This window comes from Elgaria multicarinata, chromosome 1 (genome assembly GCF_023053635.1).
Source record: "Elgaria multicarinata webbii isolate HBS135686 ecotype San Diego chromosome 1, rElgMul1.1.pri, whole genome shotgun sequence".
In the NCBI taxonomy this organism is placed as follows: domain Eukaryota; kingdom Metazoa; phylum Chordata; class Lepidosauria; order Squamata; family Anguidae; genus Elgaria; species Elgaria multicarinata.
In genome coordinates, this window is record NC_086171.1 from 20,832,642 (window position 1) to 20,857,301 (window position 24,660).

General features: G+C 43.3%; 1 protein-coding gene across 1 annotated transcript in view; it reads left to right on the top strand.

Annotated features, from left to right (window-relative positions):
• The window catches only part of CPNE4 (copine 4), a 208,677-nt gene that overhangs the window by 36,533 nt on the left and 147,484 nt on the right, over window positions 1-24,660 (top strand). Inside the window, exon 2 of the mRNA XM_063124856.1 lies at window positions 17,139-17,321. Within this exon, the coding sequence (XP_062980926.1) occupies window positions 17,142-17,321 (180 nt within the window). The 5' untranslated portion in view covers window positions 17,139-17,141. The remainder of the gene's footprint in view (window positions 1-17,138; window positions 17,322-24,660) is intronic.

The window sequence follows — 24,660 nt, forward strand, 5'->3', positions numbered from 1 at the left end:
CACTGCCTTAGTATCACCAATGGGTGCTCTTAAGAGAATCATAGAATCAGATTAGACAAGACCTCCACAGTCATCTAGTCCAACTCCTGCCATTGCAGGAAATCAACTACTACAGGACTCCTGATAGGTGGACATCGCCATCCAGACTCTGCTTAAAAACCTCTAACAAGGAGAGCTCATCACCTTCTGAAATAGCCTGTTCCACTGTTGAACAGCTCATACCATCACAAAGTCCTTCTGTTTACTTTTGATCCTTTTTCTTGTAATTTGAACTTATTGGTTGAGGCTCTATCCTTTGGAGCAACACAAAATAAATGTTCTCCTTCAAATATTTGAAAATGGCTATCATATCAGCTCTTAAGCATCTCTTCTTCATGCTAAGCAACTCCAGCTCCTTCAACTTTTCCTCATAGGACTTGGTCTCCAGACTCGTCACCATCTATGGTGCACTTCTCTGGATATGCTCCAGTTTGATAAGGGACCCAATGAAGACGGCCAAGTGTAAACCGGGCTTTAACAGACCACTCTAGTTGTCATAATAAGCATAACATTCCCTGCGCTTGTGAATGGGCTGCAGGTGACTCAATGACACTCAGCTCAGTCAGAGGTACTCTGATTTGACTGAGTCCAGATCTACACCAAGCAAGATATGAGACTTTGAAAATGGTTTGAAAACTGTATATGGAGTGTGTCCTGGGCCCCAACAGTTGTTACTACTGTTATAAACCATTTTAAAGCAGTAGTGTAGATCCTTCCTGAGTTACTTCCAGCTGACCCAAAAATAATCTTGGCAGACATGGCCCAACTACTGTTGCGTTACATGCAGTGTGGCTCCAAGTTTTGGGGGGCCCTTGGGCAAGACACCCTCAATGTGCCCCGTCCCTCAGTGAGTCCACCTTCTCACCACCATTGTCACCACCTGGTACTGCTCCTCATTCTCTTTCTCATCATGCGTGCTTTCATTCTGTGTTTATGGTATTGGTTGCCAGTTGGGTATTTGTAATGTGGAATGGCAGCTTTAGTTGCATGATAGCTTTAGTTGCATAGTGTCCATCTGGTCTAGTCCAACAAACAGAGAAATCTGGACTTAGGTCCACTCTGACACTGACAGCCACCCAGTTCCAAGGTAGTGGTGGACCACTGCACAGGATACCATACGCATATGACCTATACAATGTATCTGTTAAGGGGATGGCTCTTAACAACTCTAGATCCCAGTCATTTTGGAGATTGAATGAACATGGAAAGCCCTTAACACAACATGTTGAACTGAAAGCGTTTTTGTTGTTGTTCATTGAATATTTTGTTAAATCTCAGGGTTCTGAGAAAATGGTTATTTTTTTAGAGTGAGATGTATTGAAATAAGATGTACAGGTTTATGATCTCTACACGTAAAGAAGCATTGTTGGGCATAAAAGGAAATGTGGGTTTTCGATAGGGGTGGGCGAGCTCGCACCCCGTCGCCACTGCCCACTTCCACCAAGCCGCATGAGCCTTTTCATAGGCTTGGCCTGGTGAACACTCAGCAGCCGCCTGCCCTCACACCAAAATTGCACACTCCCATGTCCGTGGCAGCCACCATTGATGCAATGGGGGGGGGGGAATTATGCAGTTTCTGGAGCCTCTGTAAATTGCACACTTCTCCTTTCTGCTCCATCAATGGTGGCTGTAAAGGCCTCATTTATGAAAGGGTAAAGGCGTGAATGCTCCTTTCACGCCTTTACAATTATGGAAATTGAGCCTTTAGGGCCACCATTGACACAGCGGAGAGGGGAAGTGTGCAATTTCATTGTGAAGGCGGGTGGCTGCCAAGTGTTCTACGGGACTTGCAGACACTTGAGCAAGGTCTGCATTCATGCCAGGAGTGCCCAACTGGGTCTGGGCAGCAGACGCAGGTGGGGTTTCCGGGTCCGCCGGATTCCCGGACACAGTTGGCCACTCACAACTTCCCTAGTTTTTGAGTTGGTCTTTCAAAACTTTTGAATGGGGCAAGCCACCAGATTTCGGTGGAAATGCCTTGATGGTTTCAGTAACTCACTGTTGCCACAACAGTTCCCCTTGCTCATTGAATATAAAGCAAGTGCACCTCCTTTCCTCTCCTTGAGTTGAAAGTTATATCACTATGGTACTAAAATAATATATCATCAACTCGGTGTCCCATTTTCACGTCTCTATTGACTATACAAATGTGGCAGACAAAAATAAAAGAAGGAAAGGGAGCCAGCAGGGGTATTCTACACAGTCAGGAATAAGGCACCCTGGGATATCATTTCTGGATGAAAGTGTGCTTAGGATGCAAAAGTACCAGCTCACTGCACATTCCTCACACATCCCTCAGTAGATGAATCATGTAGGTAAACCCCCTGATACTTAATTGCTTGCTATATGATGAGCTGCCACTTGCTGTGTTGCTAATTAAAACTCTTTGTGTACACATGCCTGAGTGGAGCAACCAAGATGCCCCTTTTTCATGAATCATTGCCTAAAGACACGGTTCTCTCGGTATTGCTGCGATCAGCGCTGATACAACCAAGACCACCCATTACAGGACGGCCTTTGCCACCTTTCAGTGGAGTAAGAATGTTGTGTGTGAGCTTGACAAGCAAGGGTGATCAAGCGGTTTCTGAAACCATCTCCTAGAATCCTGGCGATGAGCCTACAGGCAGAAATGCTCTCATGAGGTCACGTTTCTTCTTGAAATGGCCGACATTGTCTTTCTGTTTTCTGCGTTGCTGGGAGGAGGAGGGTTGCAGTTAGCTGGTGGTTTGACATGAAGTTAATTTCCTTCCCCACCGCCCCGTGCGATACAGTTCAGCTATCACCTGAATGATCTCGAGGCGTCACTGAGGGTAAGTGTGCTAGCAGAACTGAAAGCTGCTGATGGAGCTGCCAGGTTACATTAGGAGAATGTGACCATTTGTGACATGAGGATCGTCCACTCGCCCTCATCCATTACATGACCCATTGCTTCTTTTATACCTTCTCCAATTCACATAGACAGCAGCAAGTTTGCTTGTTTGTTTGTTTTCAAATTGGCTTCTGTGCACTCTGTGCTGGGGCTTAGTGCCTGAAAATGTGAAATAGGGTACCCATTGGCAACACAGAACCTTCTTCCAGCCAGCCAAGGCTTTTCTATGGCCTAAGCATTCCATTACAGGTGCAGTGTGATATCTCACACGCAGGCTAGCCATTTCATTTATTTTTATTTTTATTACATTTATATCCCACCTTTCCTCCAAGGAGCTCAAGGTGAAGCACACTGGTCTCTCCCCCACCACTTTTATCTCCACAACAGCTCTGTGCTATAGGTCAGGCTGAGAGAGAAAGCGGAGGGAGACAGAGACACTGGTCCAAGAATTCCCTGTGAGATTCAGGGCTATCTGAGGATTTGGGCCGGTCTCCCCAATCCTAATCCATCACTCTAACTCAGCCTTCCTTAATTTGGTTCCCTTCAGCATGGCTGGGAAAGATGTGAGTTGTAGTCCAACATAACTGGAGGGCACAAGATCAGGGAAAGCTTACTACACTTACCACAGTTACTACAAGTGTACCCCACTTATTTATAATTACTACAAGCATGCTCACTTTGTTTATGGATCTCTGAAATGTCCCGTTGGCCATTAACCTGTATATATTTCCTTGGGAGTAAGTCCAGTTGAACTAAAGCAGGGAGAGCATTTTATGAGTAAACGAACAGAGAATTAGGTTGCAAGACTGCCAACATCAGGGTAATCCGTTCCTGTGGAAGAGCTGGATCCAGGATCTGCCTCCCTCTAGAGGAAAGGACCTTTTGTGAAGAGCAGGGCTCCACTCGCAAAATGGCCTTCCACCCCATTTGTGGGGATTCCTCCCCAATGAACACACACACCGCAGCTCACCACACCCAGCAGGGTCTCCTGACTCTGTGTAGCATTTCAAGGGGCTGAAGGAGCTGCCATGAGAAGGGGAGGGTGGAGAAACCCAGTTCGGTCAGCACCGTTGATTCAGCATAAATCTAGATGCAACCTCATGTGTTAATGACCTGATGTGGTCTGATGTCTGGTGGATCCTTCAAAGGGAAATAATTACTCTCAGGCACAAAAGGCTGCTGAACCTCTGTTATCATGGCCAGTCACAATCCTGCGGCCAGGACTTCCAAATGATTTTTAAATGGCCCTGTGCCATATGGAACTTAATGATTATTCAGGTACAAGAACTTGAATTCCCTCTTTTTATTTCTATTTCTGCAATTAGTTGATTCAGTTGTAGCATCCAGTAAAGCAAAATTTGACCATTAAATTTGAGAGCCAGTGTGGGTTAGTGGTTAGAGTGTCAGACTGGGACTCGGGACATCCGGGTTTTAGTCCCCACTCAACCATGAAGCAAGCTCACTGGGTGACTTTGGGCCAGTCACTGATCCTCGGCCTAACCTACGTCACTTAGTTGTTGTGAGGATAAAATGGAGAAGAGGACTGTGTAAGCAGCCTTGGGTTCCTCTCAAGTAAAAAAAGATGCAACATAAATGCAAATAATAATGATGATGATGATGATGATGATGATGCAAGATAAAAGGCAATCTAGCTAATGAAGGAACCTTCCCTCCTTCCCCATTATAGTTCTAAAATCTCTTGAATGGTTATAGTGTTGTCATGGTGACAAAATTTGCCTTGGAAAATACATTATAACAGTTGGGGAAAGTGAGCTGATGGACATATGTTGGCTATCTGGTGTTTCTTAATTCATGGTACATTGGGCAAAACAGCAACAACAAAACAAATAAACAATCAACCCTGCCCTTGTAGGAGACAAACAGTTGGCTAAAACAATATGGCAAAGCAAGAGGCCTTTGTCTTGTTGGTGGAGAATGCTGCTGACAGTGTTCAGGTGCATCCGTTTTAATGCAAGAGAACCCACTAAAATGGAAGAGAAACCAGAGCTATGCAATGGAGGCTGGTGGCTCTGATTTTGGTGGTGCTGTGAATCCATTCTGGGTTTCTATCAGCCAGAACTCTAAAGGAGATGTCCAAGGTGCTGAACCTATTCTGGGTGGTTCTGGCTGGTTCTAATTGAAATGTAGTCATAGGCCCACCGAAATTGGAGCCACCAACCTCCACTGGAGCTGTGTATGACACACAAAATAAGGCCTTCTCAGGTGAGGAGTGGTGACTCCACACCTGAGGCAGGTGTGGTGGAGGACACTATCCCATGACTAGTGCTGAAGTAAGAGTCAACTGCTGGGGCAGTCAGCTTCTCTTTGTAGAGGGGGAAGCCATCTTGTCCTTTGCCTCAGGCAGCAAAATGCCTTGAACCAGCCCTCATGTGTAATGGGAAGAGCTGAGCAAAATTATGTACGCTTTCTTTCCATCCTAGCCTTTGAAAATAAGGACACCTCATACATCACCCTTGTGCCGGGGACCAAATTCTTTCCTGTGTTTCCTGTAACTGACAGACTAACTTTATGACTAACAATAGAACTGGGCTGTGGATAAAGGACAGATAGCTCCAAATGGCTTTGAAGTCCAATTTTTCTTTCTTTGAGAGTGGGGCTGTGTTTGATGACATGTAATGTGTCTGCTGAAGTGAGAGAAAAATGTTTGACAGGCTTGCAGTTGTTCAATTACTTTGAAGTTCAGCGACTGACAGCATACCAAAAAATAAAAAAATAGTGGCAAGATTTGGTTTTTTTGTTTTGTTTTTGTCCTCCATCCTGTTGCTTCTGCTGTTGTTGAGCTTTTGTATATCAGTTTGACTGGGGTTCGCCAGAAGCTGCTTATGGGAAGGTACAGTCAAATAAAATATAGAGTGTTTTTGAGATAATAACAAGTGTGAGATTTATGGAGAGGTAGCAAGGACCTTCTCTTGTGGGGTTGTCTGTGCCAGTGCCCGCCTCAAATTTGTAAAACACCAGTCATATACACTTCACTGCTGGTTATCTAGATCAGGGTGAGAGGCTCTTTCAGCCTGAGGGCCAAATTCAATTTTGGAGAGGCTCCCAGAGACCACATTCCAATGGTGGGCGGGGCCAAAGACAAAAGGCGCAAGGGCAAAAATTCTGGCATATTTGAGTTTAAAGCTGTTCTTGCTTGTAACTAAGGATAGGCAATTCCACCTTTTGGAAAGGGAAAAAAACATGCACAAGCTAGAAAAACACCAAATGATCATCACTCATGAAGGGGGTGTGACCAGAAAAAAGGGGGTGGCCCAAAGGGTCAGATTTGGATCCCAGCAGGGCTGGATTTGACCCACGAGCTGAGGTTTCCCACCCCTGACATACTGTAGATAGAAAGTGCAACACTCCCTTACTTATAACTTATTGAATTATAGGAAGCAATAATTTATAATCTTTGATGATATTATAAGTAGTCCTAACTTATAATTATGATATTATAAGTTCTAAGTAAAGGCATCTTGTGTTTACCACCTTGTAGATAGGAGGCAATTGCCCTAGTAGTTCACTATGGTAAATAATGAATTTTAGTAGAGAATTTGCCTGGCTAGAAGAACCCAGGAAATCAATGTAGATACAAAGCTACCTTCACTGGCACAATTCTGAAAATGGGCACAATTTCCCCACTGTAGCATATTGCAATACACAAGTCCATGCAGGCAGAAATCCTACATCAGTTTCTGAATTCCAGCTGATTTAGCAGGTAACCTCCTATTGATCTTTGTCCATCTGGGTAAAACAGACCTGTTAAATGTCCATCCTAGAAACTTTATCAGACCCATTAGGAGGGTCACTGTCTTGGCTCAGTGCACCCATACCGTATTCCACCCATCTTTTTAGGCTCAGAATTTATGTCTAGTAGTGCAGGTACTGTATGCAACAGCATCAGCCACTTCCCTCCCCTGGCTTAAATTAGTAGCACAGACATGTCAAAGAATGTGCAACATTTGCAATCTGTAATTTGCCATTATTTGCAACTGGGTGGCGTGGCAGGGGGCGGGAGAATACAGAATGTGCTGTTAGAGATTTGGGCAAGTAGGATATAAAAGCGTGGCATTGGGTTTGGATGGGGATAAGTATTTTGAGAAGTTAGCAGTTGGTCCTTCTACTAGTCACCGCCCCTTGACACAACTGCTGGGGGATTTGTTGCAAAATGTATAGTGTGTCCCTGGAGCATTTGCTGGGTGGTGGAGTTTAGTTCTCCAACACGCCCCTGCACTGAAGTTTGGTCTTGGGTTTCTGTTATTTTATGCATGTACATTTGTACCCTGAATCCTCGCTGCTCCCCACCCACCCTGCGAGTCTCATGTGTAGGATCTATATGGCGTTGGACTGTATATCAACTTCTATGCTGAATACTGCATGACACTAGGGATGGATGGATTTTGTTAAATCCATTCCACCTGTGTTTCATGGATTGTCAGGCCTTTTTCATTCCATCGGCTGCTCATTGGTGGAATTGGATTAGTCTTGGTTCTGCCCTTGGTCCAACTTTCTCCAATCTGGTACCCTCCAGATGTTTTGGATTACAAGACTCCCAGCATTCCTGGCCATTGGCTCTGCTGGCTGGGAATGCTGGGAGTTGAACTCCAAAATATCTGGCAGGCACCAGAGTTGGGGAAAGACTGCTCTAGCTCCTACAGATCCTGCCCAGTAGAGGATGGTGCCCTGATGTTAGTGGGGTGGTGAATCTGTTCAGAATTTCAGTCAGAACCAGTCAGAGCTCAATAGGAGATATCCAACATGTGGAAGCACCTTGAATGGCTACTTTAGAGTACTGACCATTTCTGACTGAAAAACGGAGTGGATTCCCTGTCCCACTGACATCAGAGCCACCAGCCTTCATTGGTCCTAACACTGGACTACTATAGTGTGCTTGTCCTTCCCAAGCTCTGCAAGATGTCCATAACAAGGACTGTAGATACCCCACAGCCTTGTATCTTGAGACTTGGCAGTGGTTCCTCTCTGGGTTCAATCAGAAACAGATTAATGGATGTAACTGTGGATGTTCCCAGTCATGCCTTTTTAATTTATTTATTTATTTATTTATTGCATTTATATTCCTCCCCATAGCCAAAGCTGTCTGGGTGGTTCACATAAGATGAAAACACTTTAAAACAATATACAAAAATGAAAAACCACAAAAACATGCAAAATGCATGCACATACACTAGAACAATTTGACAAACAATGAGCCAAAAAACAGACCCGGGCTCATTACATATTGCTAAATGCCTGGGAGAAGAGAAAAGTCTTGACCTAGTGCCGAAAAGATGACAATGCCAGGAGGGCCTTGTCAGGGCGATTGTTCCACAGTTGGGGGGCCATCACAGAGAAGACCCCTCTCTCTTGTTGCTTCCCTCGGAGTAGGCATCCATAGGAGGACCTTACAGGTGTCAATGGCTTTTGTATTAGGATTTATTGGTGAGAGGATCTGCACTTTGTCTGTTCTAAGAAATGGCTAGTATAAGTCCAGAAGCATTGCAGCACATGACTGCATGGTGCTTATTTAGGGGGTTAGATGCAATAATGTGGCACATGCTGCCTCTACAATCTACATATTCCAAGAGCCTTCAGAATGATACAGCAAGCCAGTTCACCAAGGGGTTATATGTACACTGTGGAAAACTACTTCTTGATCAATGGTCCGACCCCTTTCTGAGTGATGGGAAGAATTCTATCATGCATCCAAGCTTCACCCGAAACTGGCGAGTGTTCACATTCTCCTCTCCTTTTTTCAGGACATTATTGATTTCCATGTGAGTTACTAGCTGGTAAATGCCAGTCAGTGCTGACCTTCAGAATAAGCCTTCAAGTTTATACAGACTATATAATGACATCAACATTCAGCTTGAATAGGCTGTCCGGTTCAAGTTCAAAAGAACATAAAACAAGCCCTGCTGGGTCTGACCAAAGGCCTATCCAGTCCACCATTCCATTCCCACAGTGGCCAAGCAGATGCCCATTAGGTGTCAGATGTCTTTTTATCCTTCCGGTGTGGCTCCCGCTTATAACGGGATACTTCAAACAACTGGTTAGATTAGTCCCTTTGAATTGTGAGAGATGTGCATATTTCCATTTTCACAGTTTGCACTTTGTTCTAAGACCTTCTACCCTGCTGTCCAACTACATTAGCTGCAGTAAGGGATCTTCCTAGCACTCGCTGTTATGTAATCGGCAATTCTTCTCATCTTGTCATCTTGCCAAATTTATTGATGTTGCTCATTTTGTGAAGAGCTCTTTTCCCTCTTTCCATAGATGTCGTTTTAAATCATTATCCCTGATTGTTGCTTGAGTTGCACAAATATCCGTGGTGGGGCAGGATAAATTAATTTTTCATGGCCCTGGCCTTTTCTCTGGAAGGCTGTAAGCTCACCTCTTGCCTTTAACTTAATAAGGGATAATATATATTCCATTTAGGGCTGACAGTTTACATTTTGTCTTCATTAACCGAGGTAATTTCAATAGACTGTAGCATTATCACCATAGAGATTGATCAGAGCTGGTCTGTAAAGAATACATTTTCTGCCCTTCTTATACAGTTGTCTTGAATGGTGCATGACAGAAGACTTTGTGATGTTAAATGGTTGTAAAATGCTGCGTGAGGGAGGAAGAAAAAGGGGGAGAGAGAATCTTTAAGTTCCATTTTGGAAAGTTTTTTAATATCACAATCCTCTTCATATCCTTCTCAGATGTCCTATTGAATTTAATGGGATTTGCACTCAAGTAAGTGTGTGTAGGTTTGCAGCCTTAAGGTACTTTGATAGAACCTGGAATGATACCAAGACTGTGGTTCTATGCACAGTTACCTAAGAGCATGACCTATTCAAATTAGAGGAATTTATTTTTGAATCACCACCCATAGGATTGGACTGTGAATCCTAAGATTGGATAAGAGCAGGAGGAGCAAAGATCAAGAAGTAAATGAAGACAAATGTGGTCAAAGGACTCAACCAAACCAAGGGCTTGTTCTACACATTAAGTCAGGAAATGCAGGTCTCCAACCCCACGTTTGTTGGTCTAGAGGAATGCAGCAGAGGCTGATTTCAGAAGATGGGTGGGAGTGGATGCTTGATCTTTCCCTCGCCTGCCACATCCCCTCGCCTGCTTCTTTATTTCAAGTTTCCCAGCCAGGTTTATTTCCAAGCTCAGATCCCACTTGGGGAAGGAGGAGATGGCTGGAGGGAATTGCCATTGGGAGAATGTGGAGGCAGGAGAAGGATTAAGTATCCCATCCACCCTCTGCATTTCCTCTGAGACTCATTCAGCAAACACATTCACCCTGAGCTGATATTATAAGAGGGCTGGAGGAGCTGTTCATTGGAGCTGGCCATGGTGCTGAAGAAGTGGTCTGAATGCTTTGGGCTTTGCCCAAATTACATTTGCCCTGCTGCTGCATAGTTTCCCAGAATGAGTTGTGGTAAATGTGGATTTTATTTATTTATTTATTTATTACATTTATATCTCGCCTTTTTTCCTCCAAGGAACCCAAGGTGGCATACATAATCCTCTTCCTCCTCTCCATTTTTAATTGCTTGTTGATGATCTACCATTTTTAATTTCTTTTAGATGATCTACCAAAAATGCCTACTGTGCATACCTTGCTAAAACAAACAGAACATGCAAAAAAAAAAGCCTGTTGAATCAAACATAAACTTCTCCCCCCCCCCCCCCCCCCCCAGCTGCAGTGCTACTCTGCTCAGCCCATGAATCAACAGGCCTGCTTGGTTAGGCATGTCAGCTTATATGTGGCCTGGCCAGAAAGTTTTAAAATTGCTGTCTTTAAATGGTTTTGTTGGACTAATGGCAACTAACGATAGAGAAGACACTGATAGTTGGGGATTTTCCCCTAGGTTGGACCACTTCTAAAAACTGGAATGCCTAAACACACTTGTTTTGAAGTCCCACAAGCCCTTTGTCTCATTATTGTAGTATCTCTCAAACAGAACAAGTACATTTTTAAAGTCCTTGAAGCTCATAACTAGCATGTCCTCAAGTGATCTGTAAATATATAGAGAAGTGTGAACTTGAGCCCTTGTGATATGGTCTTTGAGTAAATTGCTTAAACTCTGTGATTTGCCATCTGTAAAATGAGTTGACATAAAAATTAACATTGGAAAACTATTTGGGGAGCATCAGAAAGAAGTTGCTTGCAAACCATTGTTGTGTTATAATTACATTGAGAAGGAACACTGAAATGAACATTTGCTTCAGTTGATTTCATTCATTAGTATGCATGAAATTTGAGTGGCCTTTTCTTTCTGACTGATGATCTGAAGTCATTGCTGCAGATGTTTATTCAAAAGTCACCACAGTGCTGATGCAACGTTCTCAAATGATACACGGGGTGAAAATATAGCACTGCTGGAATTAAGGAAGCCATCGCATCAACTTCAAAATAATGGCTGGTACCCAAAGGAACCACTGCACTTAAGCAATTGAGAAAGTGCTAGCGTAAGTGACACCTAGTGCAATGGCAATAGTGTAAGCTAGTGCAATGAGGTCAGTAGACTTAAGGTAATTGTGTATAGGATTACAGGCTCAATCAATTTTGCAATCCACATTTTAGAGAAGAGAGCTATTGAAATTGCAACCTGTTGATTACACACACACAAACATCAATATTTTGTTTTGTTTTCTAGTTGTGAAGCTTCTGAGAATCCTACCTGACTTCCTGATTTTAATCTCCTGCAGTGCTCTGGTTTCCTTTTTAAACGTCACTGTTGGACATTGTCAGCAATCACTTAGGGCAGACTTCCCCCAACTTGGCACCATCCAGAACTTTTGGACTTCAACTCCCATCAGCCCCAGCCAGAATTGCCAAGGGCTAGGAGTTCTGGGAGTTGTAGTCCAAAACACCTGGTGAACAACAGATTGATTATGGCAGGAGTGACTTTGAGGGCTAATTTGTGCATTACAATTTTTAGGTGTGCACACCTAAAATGTGATTTGTGAATAAGTTGTAGGACTCTTTTCTGTCCTAACATTGCACCCTAGATACATTTGTTAGTCTTTAAGGTGCCACAAGACTCTGTTGTTCATACATACACAGAAAGTCGGGGTCTTAGAGTAGGGTTGGTACAAACCATAAAAGCATGCCTGCCCACAGAACACTAGCACACAATTCTTACACATAGTGTGGGTGTTAGGGGTACTTCTTGCTCTTCGTTCCAGAGCTGAGAAGCCTAGCTCATTACTGTGGATTTACGCCAACAGGAGAGGAGGCAGCACAGGTGGTAACAGCAGTACTCTCCCAACCCCAAATCTACGCTACCTCCCTGCCTGATAAGTTCCTTCTATGTTCCTCTCAAATGGAGTGTGGTTGAAAGCAAGAAGGAGAGCTCTAGTAAAGCCATCCCCTGGTTGAAAGCTACTGCTGTCAGCCAAAGAATGACACCTCCTCCTTTGCCTCCCCACTGCTCTCTGTTGGGATGGAGAACTTCGTCACACTAGTGGCTGGACTGACCAGAAAATACCCTTCCAAATCTCTGAGGCATTTCTGAAGCCTCAGGGCCAGCCTGCTTTACCTTGTACCACTTCGGATACAGGTGACCTGTATCTGAAGTGGTGCAAGGTAAAGCAGGCTGGCCCTGAGGCTTCAGAAATGCCTCAGAGATTTGGAAGGTTATTCAGAGGTAATCCAAATAACTCCAAAGTCAGGCTCTTTGACTGAGGTAACCCAAATAGCTCCAACGTCGTGAGGTTCATGTCTCACTTGAGACTTTGGCATGCCCTGTTTTCTATTTTATTAGTCAATCATATGACTGTTCTTTTTCAACATATGATTTTGGGTGTTTGAATCCTTTACTTGCCTTCTGTGTTTTTGTGTCTCTTTTTAAAATATATCTCCTGGCATGTGGAGTGTCACTGGTTAATGAGAAATGGCTCTGGAAGGGAGTCCCTTAGTGACATGATGTACCCTTTCCTTGCTAAAAGAAAGGGAAATGGAATCAACGTGGCAGGGAATGAAAAATGTATCATGGTGTGACCTCAATAGGACACTTTCTTATCCAACTTAAGTCCATCAACTTTCTGCACCAGCTTCCTCTCAGGAATTCTAGCTTCTCATCAGAGAAGGACTGAATAAGCAGCTAATAAAATACTTATGTGCTACTAAAATACTAGAAGGAAAATTAAAATGAGCTACAATAATGAATACTTGAATGTAATTCTCTATTTAAGATGAAGGTGAATATTTGACAATCAATTGGGTGTGATATCTATTTCAATCAAAGTTACTGTAGGCTCAGAAAATATTTTATTACTAGCAAATGAACCCTGGCATCTAACTATATGGACTGCAAAGTTATATGCTGCTTAGGAAGTCTGCCTCTTGTGGCTAAAGATCTTACTGCAGGATCCAACCACACAGACACATTAAAATTAATTAATACATTTTTAAACAAGTAACCCCTGAGGTTAACATCCCTATGGTCACTTAGTGTGCATACTATATTTCAGATGTCTAGGTTTCACAATATTGGCACGATGGTGCTGGTGGATGCACAGACAGGTGCATGCACATTAGGGGTGTGCAGAGTGGCTCAGTCCCTCCCTGAAATTTGGGGTGCAGCTCCAATGAGGTGATTCCCTGCCCTGATTGTGGGAGCAGTTTGTCTCCCTGCACCGCCGGATTACTCATAGGAAAACCACTTCATTTTTGAAGAGCCATGCTATTACCGTCAATGGGAGTTAACAAAACTGCACACATTCCCGTCACTTTTAAAGATAAAGAGATAAAACTTAGTACTCTGGTAGCTCTTAAGTAGGGCTTTAGCCATGCCAAATTTAAAGCAGATCCCTTCATCCCTGGATTTTTAGGATTTTTTTTAAAAAAAAATCCCCCTCAACTCCCCCATACAGACACTCCCTGACTGTTTGCTCTAATAGGGTGAAATGGGGTGTGTGTGTGTGCTCTTCATATGAGAGCTCAGACAAGAACAAATATGAATACCTATTTTATATTCAAAGCATATAAACCTGAGTCCTGTCTTCAAAACAGGAGATATGCTACTACTAGCATTTTTTTCTCTCACTGCCCCTTCTTCTCTTGACTTTACTCCAAGCTAATTTGCGTCCATATTTGCAGTACACAGATCAGCTTTTCGCACAAGATTCTTTTCCATATCCTAATATTGGATTGTGAGACTATATGGATCCACACTGCCTGCCAATCATCATGACTTCCTGGGACAACACATTTAAATGGGATGGTTTTCATTATTTTCACAACATGAGCGATTTTTCCTAATTCCTTCCTTTCAGCCAACATCAATAGTGCATGTGGGAAGTGGAACTTGGACTCTTTCTCGCTCAACAACCTAGCAAATGAATGAGTTCCAGGGTAGGGAAAATGGGTTATATCATTTGCAATGCCTCTCCCTAAGCAGTATGATTGGAGGGGGGACAGGGAGGAGACTGTGGCTGTTGTTTAGCCACAGAGGAGGCAGGGAGGAGACTGTGGCTATTGTTTAGTCAATCTCTAAACTTCTCCCCCTTCACCCCTTGGTATCTTCCTAATATGGAAGTGTGTTCAGTTAGCCATCTATCAACATGAAACCTGCCCTCAAATCACGTAAAAAACCTTCAGACCTACAGATACATTCAGGGCTCCAAACGATCTTTTAACTGCACCACAAGTTTCCAACAGTTTTGCAAACACCCCCTAACAGCACCGTGATTTCAGAGGTTTATTGGAGGTCTGGCGGACCCCCGGATTTTCCGTGCAGAGCGCATACCCCTAATACACATTCTCTTTTATTACTATAGATCCAGCCAGCTTCCATGTGATCAGATTTCACTGGAACATTGTAAATTAGGAATGGTCCACTACAGCTGTTTCCAACACCTCTCCAGTAATGTTGGAATATAGTAGGCCTGTGGTGGGAATCATATGGGAAGGGTCACAGCCCCAGACTGCCCTTTGCTGCCACCATGGTTCCCACCCCTCCTACATAGTTTGTACATCAGAGTGGCACCAGAAGGAAGCCATTTATGATGTAAGAACTGGCCCTAAGAGGAAGAAATAATGGATAAGTATCAGCTTTGATCTTTTGAAATAATATAGAAGGCATAAATTAACTATCAAATTCTGTCATGAAAAAGAATTTTCTTATTCAGAGCTGAATAAGAAAATGTCAATCCATTGGCAGATTTTTTTCACCTACAAGTGTTGAAGTCCAGTTGTTTAATTTGTCTGATACCATACATTTGAAAAGTCGTATGAGATGGGAATGATATAGATGTAAACACCCTAACTAACTGGTTTTTGAAAGCTAGAGCAGTGCTGTATTTTAAATTGCCTGAAACTGAACAGATGGGATTATGACACTTTCCCCTTTTTCCTCCTCCTGTTGCTGAGTTTGGATTAAAAGGGCACACAGCTTTCCAAAAATCCTGTTGCTCTAAAGCTGTGGTTCTCTATCTCCTAGCAAGTTCCAAGGGTTCTCTCCCCTATTCCACTAGCTATCTTGTGATCTTCGTACCAACCAGACATATCAACACCTGTATCACAAACCCATATGTTAATAATGTCAAAGATGCTTATTTAAAATCTGACACCATTGCTGCCTGTGAAAGTACAACTGCATATGTTCATGCAGGAGAGAAATCAAAGTTTTAAGCCCGATGGGGGAAAAATGCATTCACTGTTAAAGGAAGCCAATTCCTGTGCCTTATCCGCAAATGCATAACTAACTCACCACAAAGCAAGAAACCTGAAACGCCGCTGTGAAACAAATTGCAAACCCTTTTCATCAAAATACCTTCCTGGATCACAATGAAAGGGGGAAAGGAACAAGCTAAACACGTTAAAATGACACCTATACACTCCAACATTCGCTGGAGAAGCTGACACAACAAATTAATGAAACAAATCAAATCTAATATGTACGCAAAGGTAGGTCTCGTCTTGGGGCTCACAAAATTGTGAAGGTGGTCATATGTGTCTTGGACAGTCTGAAATGTTGGCCATCACTGCCCTGTACCAAAATCAATCTCATACAAAAAATCTCATTGTTCTTCCACACATTACAAGCGTTTCACTTGATTTTGGAGATAATGGCTATGAAGCATGAAATGGATTATTGGCTTTCCCACTGACAAGTTCCCCCTGGACCTGCTCCTCTTCTGTACTGCTGCAACCTGCTGGTTCACCGTCTTCTCACTCCGGTCCAGAGAATGGTGTGAAGAAAGAGCAGTAGATGCCGCTGCCTACTTGTTCTTTGGCTCTCTACCAAGCAAGTACGCAACTGGTAGCATCAGTTGCTTTCTTGCTTGGTAGAGAGATTCGTCAACTTAACAGCCTTCCGGATTTTAAGAAAGCTATGAAGACTGATCTCTTCCAGCAAGCCTACCAGTGGAATTTTAAGATGCCTTTTAATAATATGCTGCTTCTAATGATGTATTAGTTCTGAATGTTTTAATTATATGTATTTTATGGCGTTTGCATTTGTGTTGTACCCCACCTCGATCCGGAGAGAGAGGCGGGTAACAAACAAATAATTAGCATCAGCTGGTGGCAGTGTTAGTAAGACTCGCCATCAAACCCGGGCCTTCTGAGGGTATCTTGTCCAAGGATCTTTGAAAACCTGGAGCCAGCATTGGTTATTGGTATGATTACTGATGCTTTCAACCAATTCCTATGATATACTGGATTTTGCTTACACTAAACAAACTTACTTTGGCCATTAGGAATTTGGTCATCTCGAATTGGTTTGTCCATTAGAAATTGTCCCTCTCCAGAGCACTAACTGCAGGAACAATCTCTGTGTGAATTAAGGAGGTTGGAGAGATCCACATTAGATTCAAATTAGTTTGGATTTCTAGGAATCTAACCTGCAGATTCCACAGCAGATCAGCTTTTTCCGAGGCATGTAGATTCCACGGACGAGTTTTCCACTTTTGGGGAGGATTTGTGCTAAGGCTCATTCATATATTGCACACATACACAAGTGCAAATTAGAACCAAGGTGAATTTGCACTAATGCAAATTAGTGTAAGTAGAATGCAATTATAGTATTTTGTTAAAAAAAAAATTGATTCCGTCAGTGAATGGATGATGGAACAGAAGACACCTGACAATCTGTGAAACGCAAACAGAACAGACCTAACAAAATCCATGCATCCATAGTGTGAATACAAAAATGCAGTGTGTCTGTTTTAAAATGGTTTTGCAACTGCAACTTTTATTTTTTTCCCTCCCATCCCACAGATAATGAAGAAAATGAGCAACATCTATGAATCAGCAGCCAATACCCTGGGAATCTTTAGCAGCCCTTGCCTGACCAAGGTAGAACTGAGAGTCGCATGCAAAGGCATATCGGACAGGGATGCCCTCTCCAAGCCGGATCCTTGTGTCATCCTGAAAATGCAGTCTCACGGGCAGTGGTTTGAGGTAGGTGTCTATTAAATGGAGATTGGAAGCTTCCCCCACCCCAGATGATTTGATGTCCTACTGCAATTGGACCCATTGCTGCTGTTCTGAGGTACCTCATGACTTGAAACTAATAATCTTCTAGGCTGCAACCCAGTAAAGGTCGTTTTGGAAGCATGGATATGAAAAGGCTTTGCATCCACGAGGGCAGGAATGTTGAGCCTCATCCAGCCCAAAGGCCCAATTCCAGTTTGGAGAAGCTCTCAGGGGCCGGATTCCAGTGCTGGGTGTGGCCAAAGGGGAAAGGGGTGGGGCCAAAAATACCAGCATCTTTTCATTCAAAGCCTTTAGTGCCAGTAACTCAGCCTTTTAACTTTTTAGAACAGGGGAAATGCTGTGGGAAAACTACCAAACAATCTGTGGTTTAGGGAAATGGCGTGGGGCTGAGTCTGTCAGTTTAACATTCTCATGCTTTCAGATTTTTAAAACCTTAAGTTCTTTCTATCCCAAATATGAAGAACTCTGCAAATTTGGGTAAATTCTTATCAAAAACAATCTGAAACAGAATTCTCACCCATCTGCACAGGCCAAATTAGGTAGGTACAGCTATTCCCAGCATGGAGAGGACCATGTTAAAGTTGAGGAGCTTGTCATGAACAAGTGGTGGCACCCCTAATGAAGCACAATCTCATAGAATCATAGAACAGCAGAGTTGGAAGGGGCCTACAAGGGCATCGAGTTGTAGCATCCACTCTCAGCTCCTCCCAGGCTCTGCCCCCTTGCTCAAAAAATGGACATTCTTAGAAGGCCAAGTGCCTGGTTGGAGATGGGTGCTTTTTCTTGGCTTAGTGACCTCCTGCCCAGCAGGTGTGGTGGTGGAGGAGTCACTTGACTCCTCAGTTACAGTGGGAGGTGTCTTGTCAGGGTCTGGCTTGGCATCAGGAGCATGCCCCAGCTCTTCTGCCGGTGGCTTGGCCGGCTCCTCCTCCTTGAAATACAAGGCCTGGTTTGTGACAGTGGTGGTGTAATGGAGCCAGGGCTCATAGGGATGCAGTATTGGTACTTGTTTTATTAGCAGAGGCATTGATGTCATCTGCCAACCTCCTCGGGATCCCCTGTTTCCTCTGAGCTTATACAGTAGCTGCAGTCTAGAGATGGGTGAACTTACCCGGTCCCAGTTGTGGGGTGCTTGCCCTGCTACAATTTGCCCTCACTCGCACACTGCGTGAACTTTTGACCAACGTCCGACAAGTGCCTGTCAACTGTCAACTGTGTGGGACAATGGAGGCTCCGGAAATTATATAATCCCTCTTTGCAGCTTTTAAAGCTCAATCGCAGCTTTTAAAGCTCAACTAAAAACTTTTCTTTTTCCTAAAGCTTTTAAAACTTGATGTTGTGCGGACTTTATACTGTTAGTTTTACCCTACCCTGTGCCTGCTTACCCTACCCTGTGCCTGTTGGCATTCTCTTCCCCTCCTTATTGTTTTACTATGATTTTATTAGATTGTAAGCCTATGCGGCAGGGCCTTGCTATTTACTGTTTTACTCTGTACAGCACCATGTACATTGATGGTGCTATATAAATAAATAAATAAATATAATAATAATAATAATAATAATAATAATAATAATAATAATAATAATAATTTGCATAAGTGGCGGCCATAAAGGCATCATTTACGTAATGGAGGAAATGCACAATTTCCAGAGCCTCCATTTTCCCACTCAATGGAGCCTCCAGAACAGGGTGGATGCCGCTGGTCACTTGTGGACTTGTGGGTCCGCGAATACATTGTGGACGCCCAACTGGGTCTGGGGGCATGGATGCAGGGGAGTCCATCGGACTCCTGGTCCCATCTGGGTGCTCACAACGTCCCTCACAGTAGCTGGAGTGGGTGGGGAGAAATGAATTTCCCCAGCAACCAAATATTGTTCCCTGTTGAAGTGCAAAGTATTTTGCAGGGGCTTGGTCTTGAATGAGCAAGATCTGATACTAGTGGAGATGGAAACTGCTAGAACGGGTTTGTTGATATGGATCCATGCAGATGCCTGGATTTTTGGATTCTCCCTGAGGGCGTGGCTATGGGGATAGACATAATGAGTGCCTGCATTTCAAAATTTACTACCACTCCACTGTGTGACAGTTCTCAGTGTTGGATTTGAAGGTGGAGCAAACGGAGAAGGGTTCCATTTGCATGCATAGGTTCCCATTCAGTAAGAAGGTCTACACATGGGCACCTTCCTTTCCTGTGAGTTTCGCTGAAAGTAACATTCAACATCTTTAGAACTTTGCACCTTTAGCCTCCTTCAACAGCTTCAAAGAGGGGATATTCCTACATAACTCGTGCCTTTGAGATACTGACCCAAGAGATATCAACACTGGGATCATAGAAACCTGTTAAAGCCACTTGGAAGTTTAGGGTTCCATTTCATTCTATTGGAAGAAGTAAAATGTTTTAAAATAAATTTATCCGGAGAGCTGTAATTTCTCTCTATTTACACAGATCAGGTGGGTGGGTGGATCGGGGGTGGAGATAATTATCCTGTCTATCATGCAGGGCAATTAATTACCATTACGTGTGTATTTATTTATTTATAATATTTTCATGCCACCTTTCCACAGGAGTCACCACAAATTAAAATAAAACAGCAGCACTACCATAGAAACAAAAAACAAAAAACCTGTAATATAGCATTTTATAACCAAATACTCTCTTTTTTCCCCCCTCCACAAGAAAGAAAGGATGAGCTTTGCCATCTGTGAGATCACAAAAGTGTAAAATGACCTTTAAGTTGAAAATAATTTTAGGATAACAGGATTAAAAATAAAACCAACAAAACGGATTAATCACTGACAATAATTAAAGCTTTTTCTGTTGTTACATAAGGTCACTCACTTAGAATCACATTAATTATGGAAACAAATTTCACAGAAAAAATTTGCCATTAGTAGGAGAGAGTGGCTCTGACATCAACAATATGTCTATCTCGTAAACATTCATAAATGGCTGTTATTTCCTCTTTAAAAACACTCCAGATGCATTGGACTACAATTCTCAGCATGGCTGGGGGATGCTGGGAGTTGAAAACGAACACACCTGGGGGCTGTCCTTATGGCACAGACCTGGCTCCGCCTCCCTCTTCAACCCCCTGCTTTTCCTTTCCCAGGATGACGTCGGGGAATCTTGATGTCAAGGAAGGAGCGTGGGATCTCTGGGCAGCCATCCAGGTCCCGGAGCCGCCCCCACCCTCTTCCTGGTGGAAGACAACCAATCGCAGGTTGCCTTTCACCAGGCTCCACCCCTGGATTAGCCACGAAGCGATGTTACACAACGGAAGACCCGTGTTGACCTTGCTCCCTTTGAAAAAGTCGGGTTAAATCCCTGATTTCTTCAAAATGCAGCTGTGGCTCCGAAGCTGCAGCTGAGTCATCTAACTGATGCAGCGCAGATCCCCAGCCACCATAGGACTTTCCCCACGTGTGGACAGCCCTCTTGAGGGAACCAGGTTGAGGACAGCTGCATTAGGTGGCATGACATGAACATCTTGAATTATTATCTAGGAATGTGGTTGCCAATTCTCTAATAATAATAATAATAATAATAATAATAATAATAATAATAATAATACATGGGGTTTGGTCAACAGGGACCAACAGAACATTGCTAAGGTGGGGGAGGAGAAGATCCATGGCAGAAGATCCACAACTTTCCAAGCCTTGCCCTCTTGCACTGGCCAGGCCAGAAAGACAGGAGAGGAAGCTTTTTACACACACGCACACACCCCAGATCTTTATTCTTGTTATTTTCTCTCCCATTGAAAACAATGGGATGGCAAATACCTGCACTGGCTCCTGGGTGGGCTAGGTTTGGAGTCCAATCCAGCATCCTCTTTGGGGGGGGGGTAAAAGGGGCTTTAAAGCCAGCATTTGAGGGCTTACTACTAGCAGGAACACGGCCAGCGGGGTTCCTACACCGACAGAGCATTCCGTGGGTGTACCAGAGGCCTCCATGATAGTCCTACCCTCCTGCCCATGGAATTCGTCTTTGCCAACAGGGCAGCACTCTGGTCCTGTTCTAAACCCCCTCAGCTGGCCATTGACAGGAGGTTAGGGTTGCAGTCCAAGGTTTGGATCCAGCCTGAGTAGGCCCTTTGAAATTGATGGACTGACGGTAATGGGATCAGATTATTTATTTATTGTATTCATTCAATGTGTACCCCACTTTTCCACCAAGAAAAAGGTGCTGAAGGTGGCTAACAATCACAGGGACTTTAAAAACAAATTGATTACAGACTTGGCTAGAAACAACAACAATAGTAATAGATGAAAAAAGCCAGATAAAACACACAAAAATGGCAGGCTGCTAGCAAAGAGCCTTTGATAGAGGCTTCCCTTAAGGGGAAGTAATCTCATTTCCCTCCCTCCCCTATTTTTCGGCATGTACGACCATCACTGTGGCCTCAAGTACCATATGGTCTGGGTCTATGGTCTATTCCATGCATGACTAAGTCTAGATCCAAAGCCAGGTCAAGATCTCCTGGAGCTGGCAAGAATTCTTGAGCAAATACTCCTGGGAATCCACGAGCAAATACTCCTAATTTCAATTTACAAACATTCAAATGTATTGCCCCTGTTATAGACGCTGCTGGATTTAGTGGAAGGTATAAAAGTATAGACGATTATAGGTTAACATTTTCTTATACTACGCCGACGGTCTTCTGTTTTGAAGGCAGGATGCAGGCCTGTCAGCGGGGAAGAGTCAATGAGGCGGAGTTAGGGATGACAGAGGAATTCGGACTATGTGAATTCCTGTAAGGAATGAGCTGGTCCTCACCTCTCAGGCTAATATGTGGATCAGAACCACTAGGCACCGTATTTTATGCTTCTCCAAATACTGCAACACCGTTTTTGGCAACTTAAATGCATCAAATACGCATTTTATTTATTTATTTAAAACATTTATATACCTCTCCACATCTAAACAGATTCCGGAGCATTTAAATAATATTTTGAGACAAAACACACATTTTTAAATGTATATATAAATGCATTTTTTCAGAGGGAGTTTGAGATTACTGTAGAAATAGTGCAAAACTATGGGTAGATGGTTCAGAAATAAAAAGATTTGTCCATCCCTTGGCAGACAGAAGCGGTTGTCATTAAAGGGTGGCAAATTGTCAGCATGAAAAACTCCCTTATTGATACGATCTTCTCAGAGCCAATTTAGCATCTCTGCAACCCTTGAGAGCTCAATATCTCCCATCTTGGGCTAGGGGAAGACTAACTCGACACAGCGATCCAAGGTTTTATTATACCTCCTCTCCAGCTCAACAAATCTGTCTCCTAGTACTCCACCAATCTCCAGAAAAACAAAGCTTGCCTTGCTCCTCATCAATCTCCACAGCTTGGGCTTCCAGCTGTTGCTCTTTCCTGAACTCCCACTTCTCTATCTCTCCCATGCCTTTTATACATCAGTGTTTGTAGCTTGGACTCACTGCTCAGCCATGACATCCTCCCCTCACCCATTTCGGCAATGCCGTAATTATCTTCAGGTGGAGCAACGCCCAGGTCGCCAACCCCACACCATCTCTCACAGTGCATTATTCCATTTACATCAGGGGTGGGGAATTTGTGGCCTTCCCATGTGTTATTGCAATGTAACTCCTCTAAGGTGGCCTCTGTTTGAAGGGCTCCTCTAGCCCAAGTCCAGTTTAAAAATAAATAGACCATTAGAAGAGAAAGTTGGGTCTTGAAGTTGCCCATCCACAACTTCTGGGCAGTAAATTGACCAAGGCACACAGTCACGGGTCTCAGTCTTCCCCGCTATGGTGAGCTATACAATATTTCTATTTCAATTATAATAATTATTTCTAAATTTGCATATATACATATGAATTAGCATATGCAAATGTCATACAAATCCTTTTTTGGGGTGATATATTTCCTTCTTTTTGGTGGTTCGTGAGTGGCCACTCTATGCCCCAGGCCTACACCACTTATGATCCACCAAGCAGTCCCAAAGCCACCTATAAAGGCCTACCTGCTGCCTGATGAATTTATTGTAGGCCTCTTTCATTTTAGCTGTTGCCTGGAACTGAAAGGAAAAGAAAGTGGAGCTCTGAATGTTGATGTCTGGCAGGCCACTCCGTGTGGCTGATAGCCTAAGCTGAGCCTGATGGGTCTGTAATACACAAAGCAAAATAAAACAAGAGTTTAAGCACTATTGAAAAGACTTTCATCCATAAGCTTGATCTGTTTCTTCACATTTGTCTTGCAACACCGACCACTGATCTTGTCTACAGAATAATTTGCCATATCCATCTTGTAGGACACAGTAAGCCTTTGAGCAAATGCTTATCCAACTATATGAATCCAGATTACCCACCTGAATAGATTGGGGGAGGAGGGATGATTTTCCTTTTTTTAAAAAACAGAACAAAAAGTTGGTTTCCCTTCTTTTAAAAATGTTACTTGTCAGGAAAATAGGTTTTCTGTCCATTAGCTCACAGCTTGCAGATGCTGCCACATTAAATCAAGTGTCTTCTCAAAATAGACCTTTTAAAGCAACCACCCCACAGGATACTTTTTACATGGTATCTGACTGAAATGACAGATTTTTAAAATGTCACAGGAATAGCCTTGGCTGGGGCTATCACTTCTGCTCTCCCTCCTTGTCCTTGGCACTCTGCAAAGTTGTTACTTGTGCCAGGGCCCTATGCATTTATTATAGCTCACCTCTCTCCCATGGAGCTGAGGGTAGCAAGCATAGAGTTCCCAGACAGTCTCCCATCCAGGACCTAACCCAACCTGTGGCTTTCGATTCGACATGGTTGTTGTATCATGGAGTTCACAGAACCATTTGCTGTGCCCACGTATGGGACCCTCTCTTTTAGTGGGAAGATTGCCCTTCAATATTGTGCAGCTTGACACCTTTACCATCACTGCTGTTTTTGTCCCTGCCTATATGGACTTGCAGATATTTTTAATATAAATGGCACAGGTCAATTGTGAATGACAGCAGATTCAACTCAGCCCTTACCCATAGCACACTCTCAGTACAGACGAGCTGTTAGGGGTGAACTCCTGGAGGGGATCTACGCTAGTCAAGTTAGAATGTGTCTTACCATTTTGAAGTGTGCATTTGGTAGTATTTCACCACATGACGTTCAGTTTGTGACATTTTATTGTTGTCTGTTCTCCGGTTTTTATTTTGAACTTCTCTGAAATAAGTCGTTTTATTTGGTATGATGTGGCCGATTTCAACGTATTCCTGTAGTTCTTAATTAGCCAATCGCATTCCGGGGGGCATGTTTATGTAATTTCCGCACCCAAAGTTGGAGCCGTTTTTTTCTTTCAAGA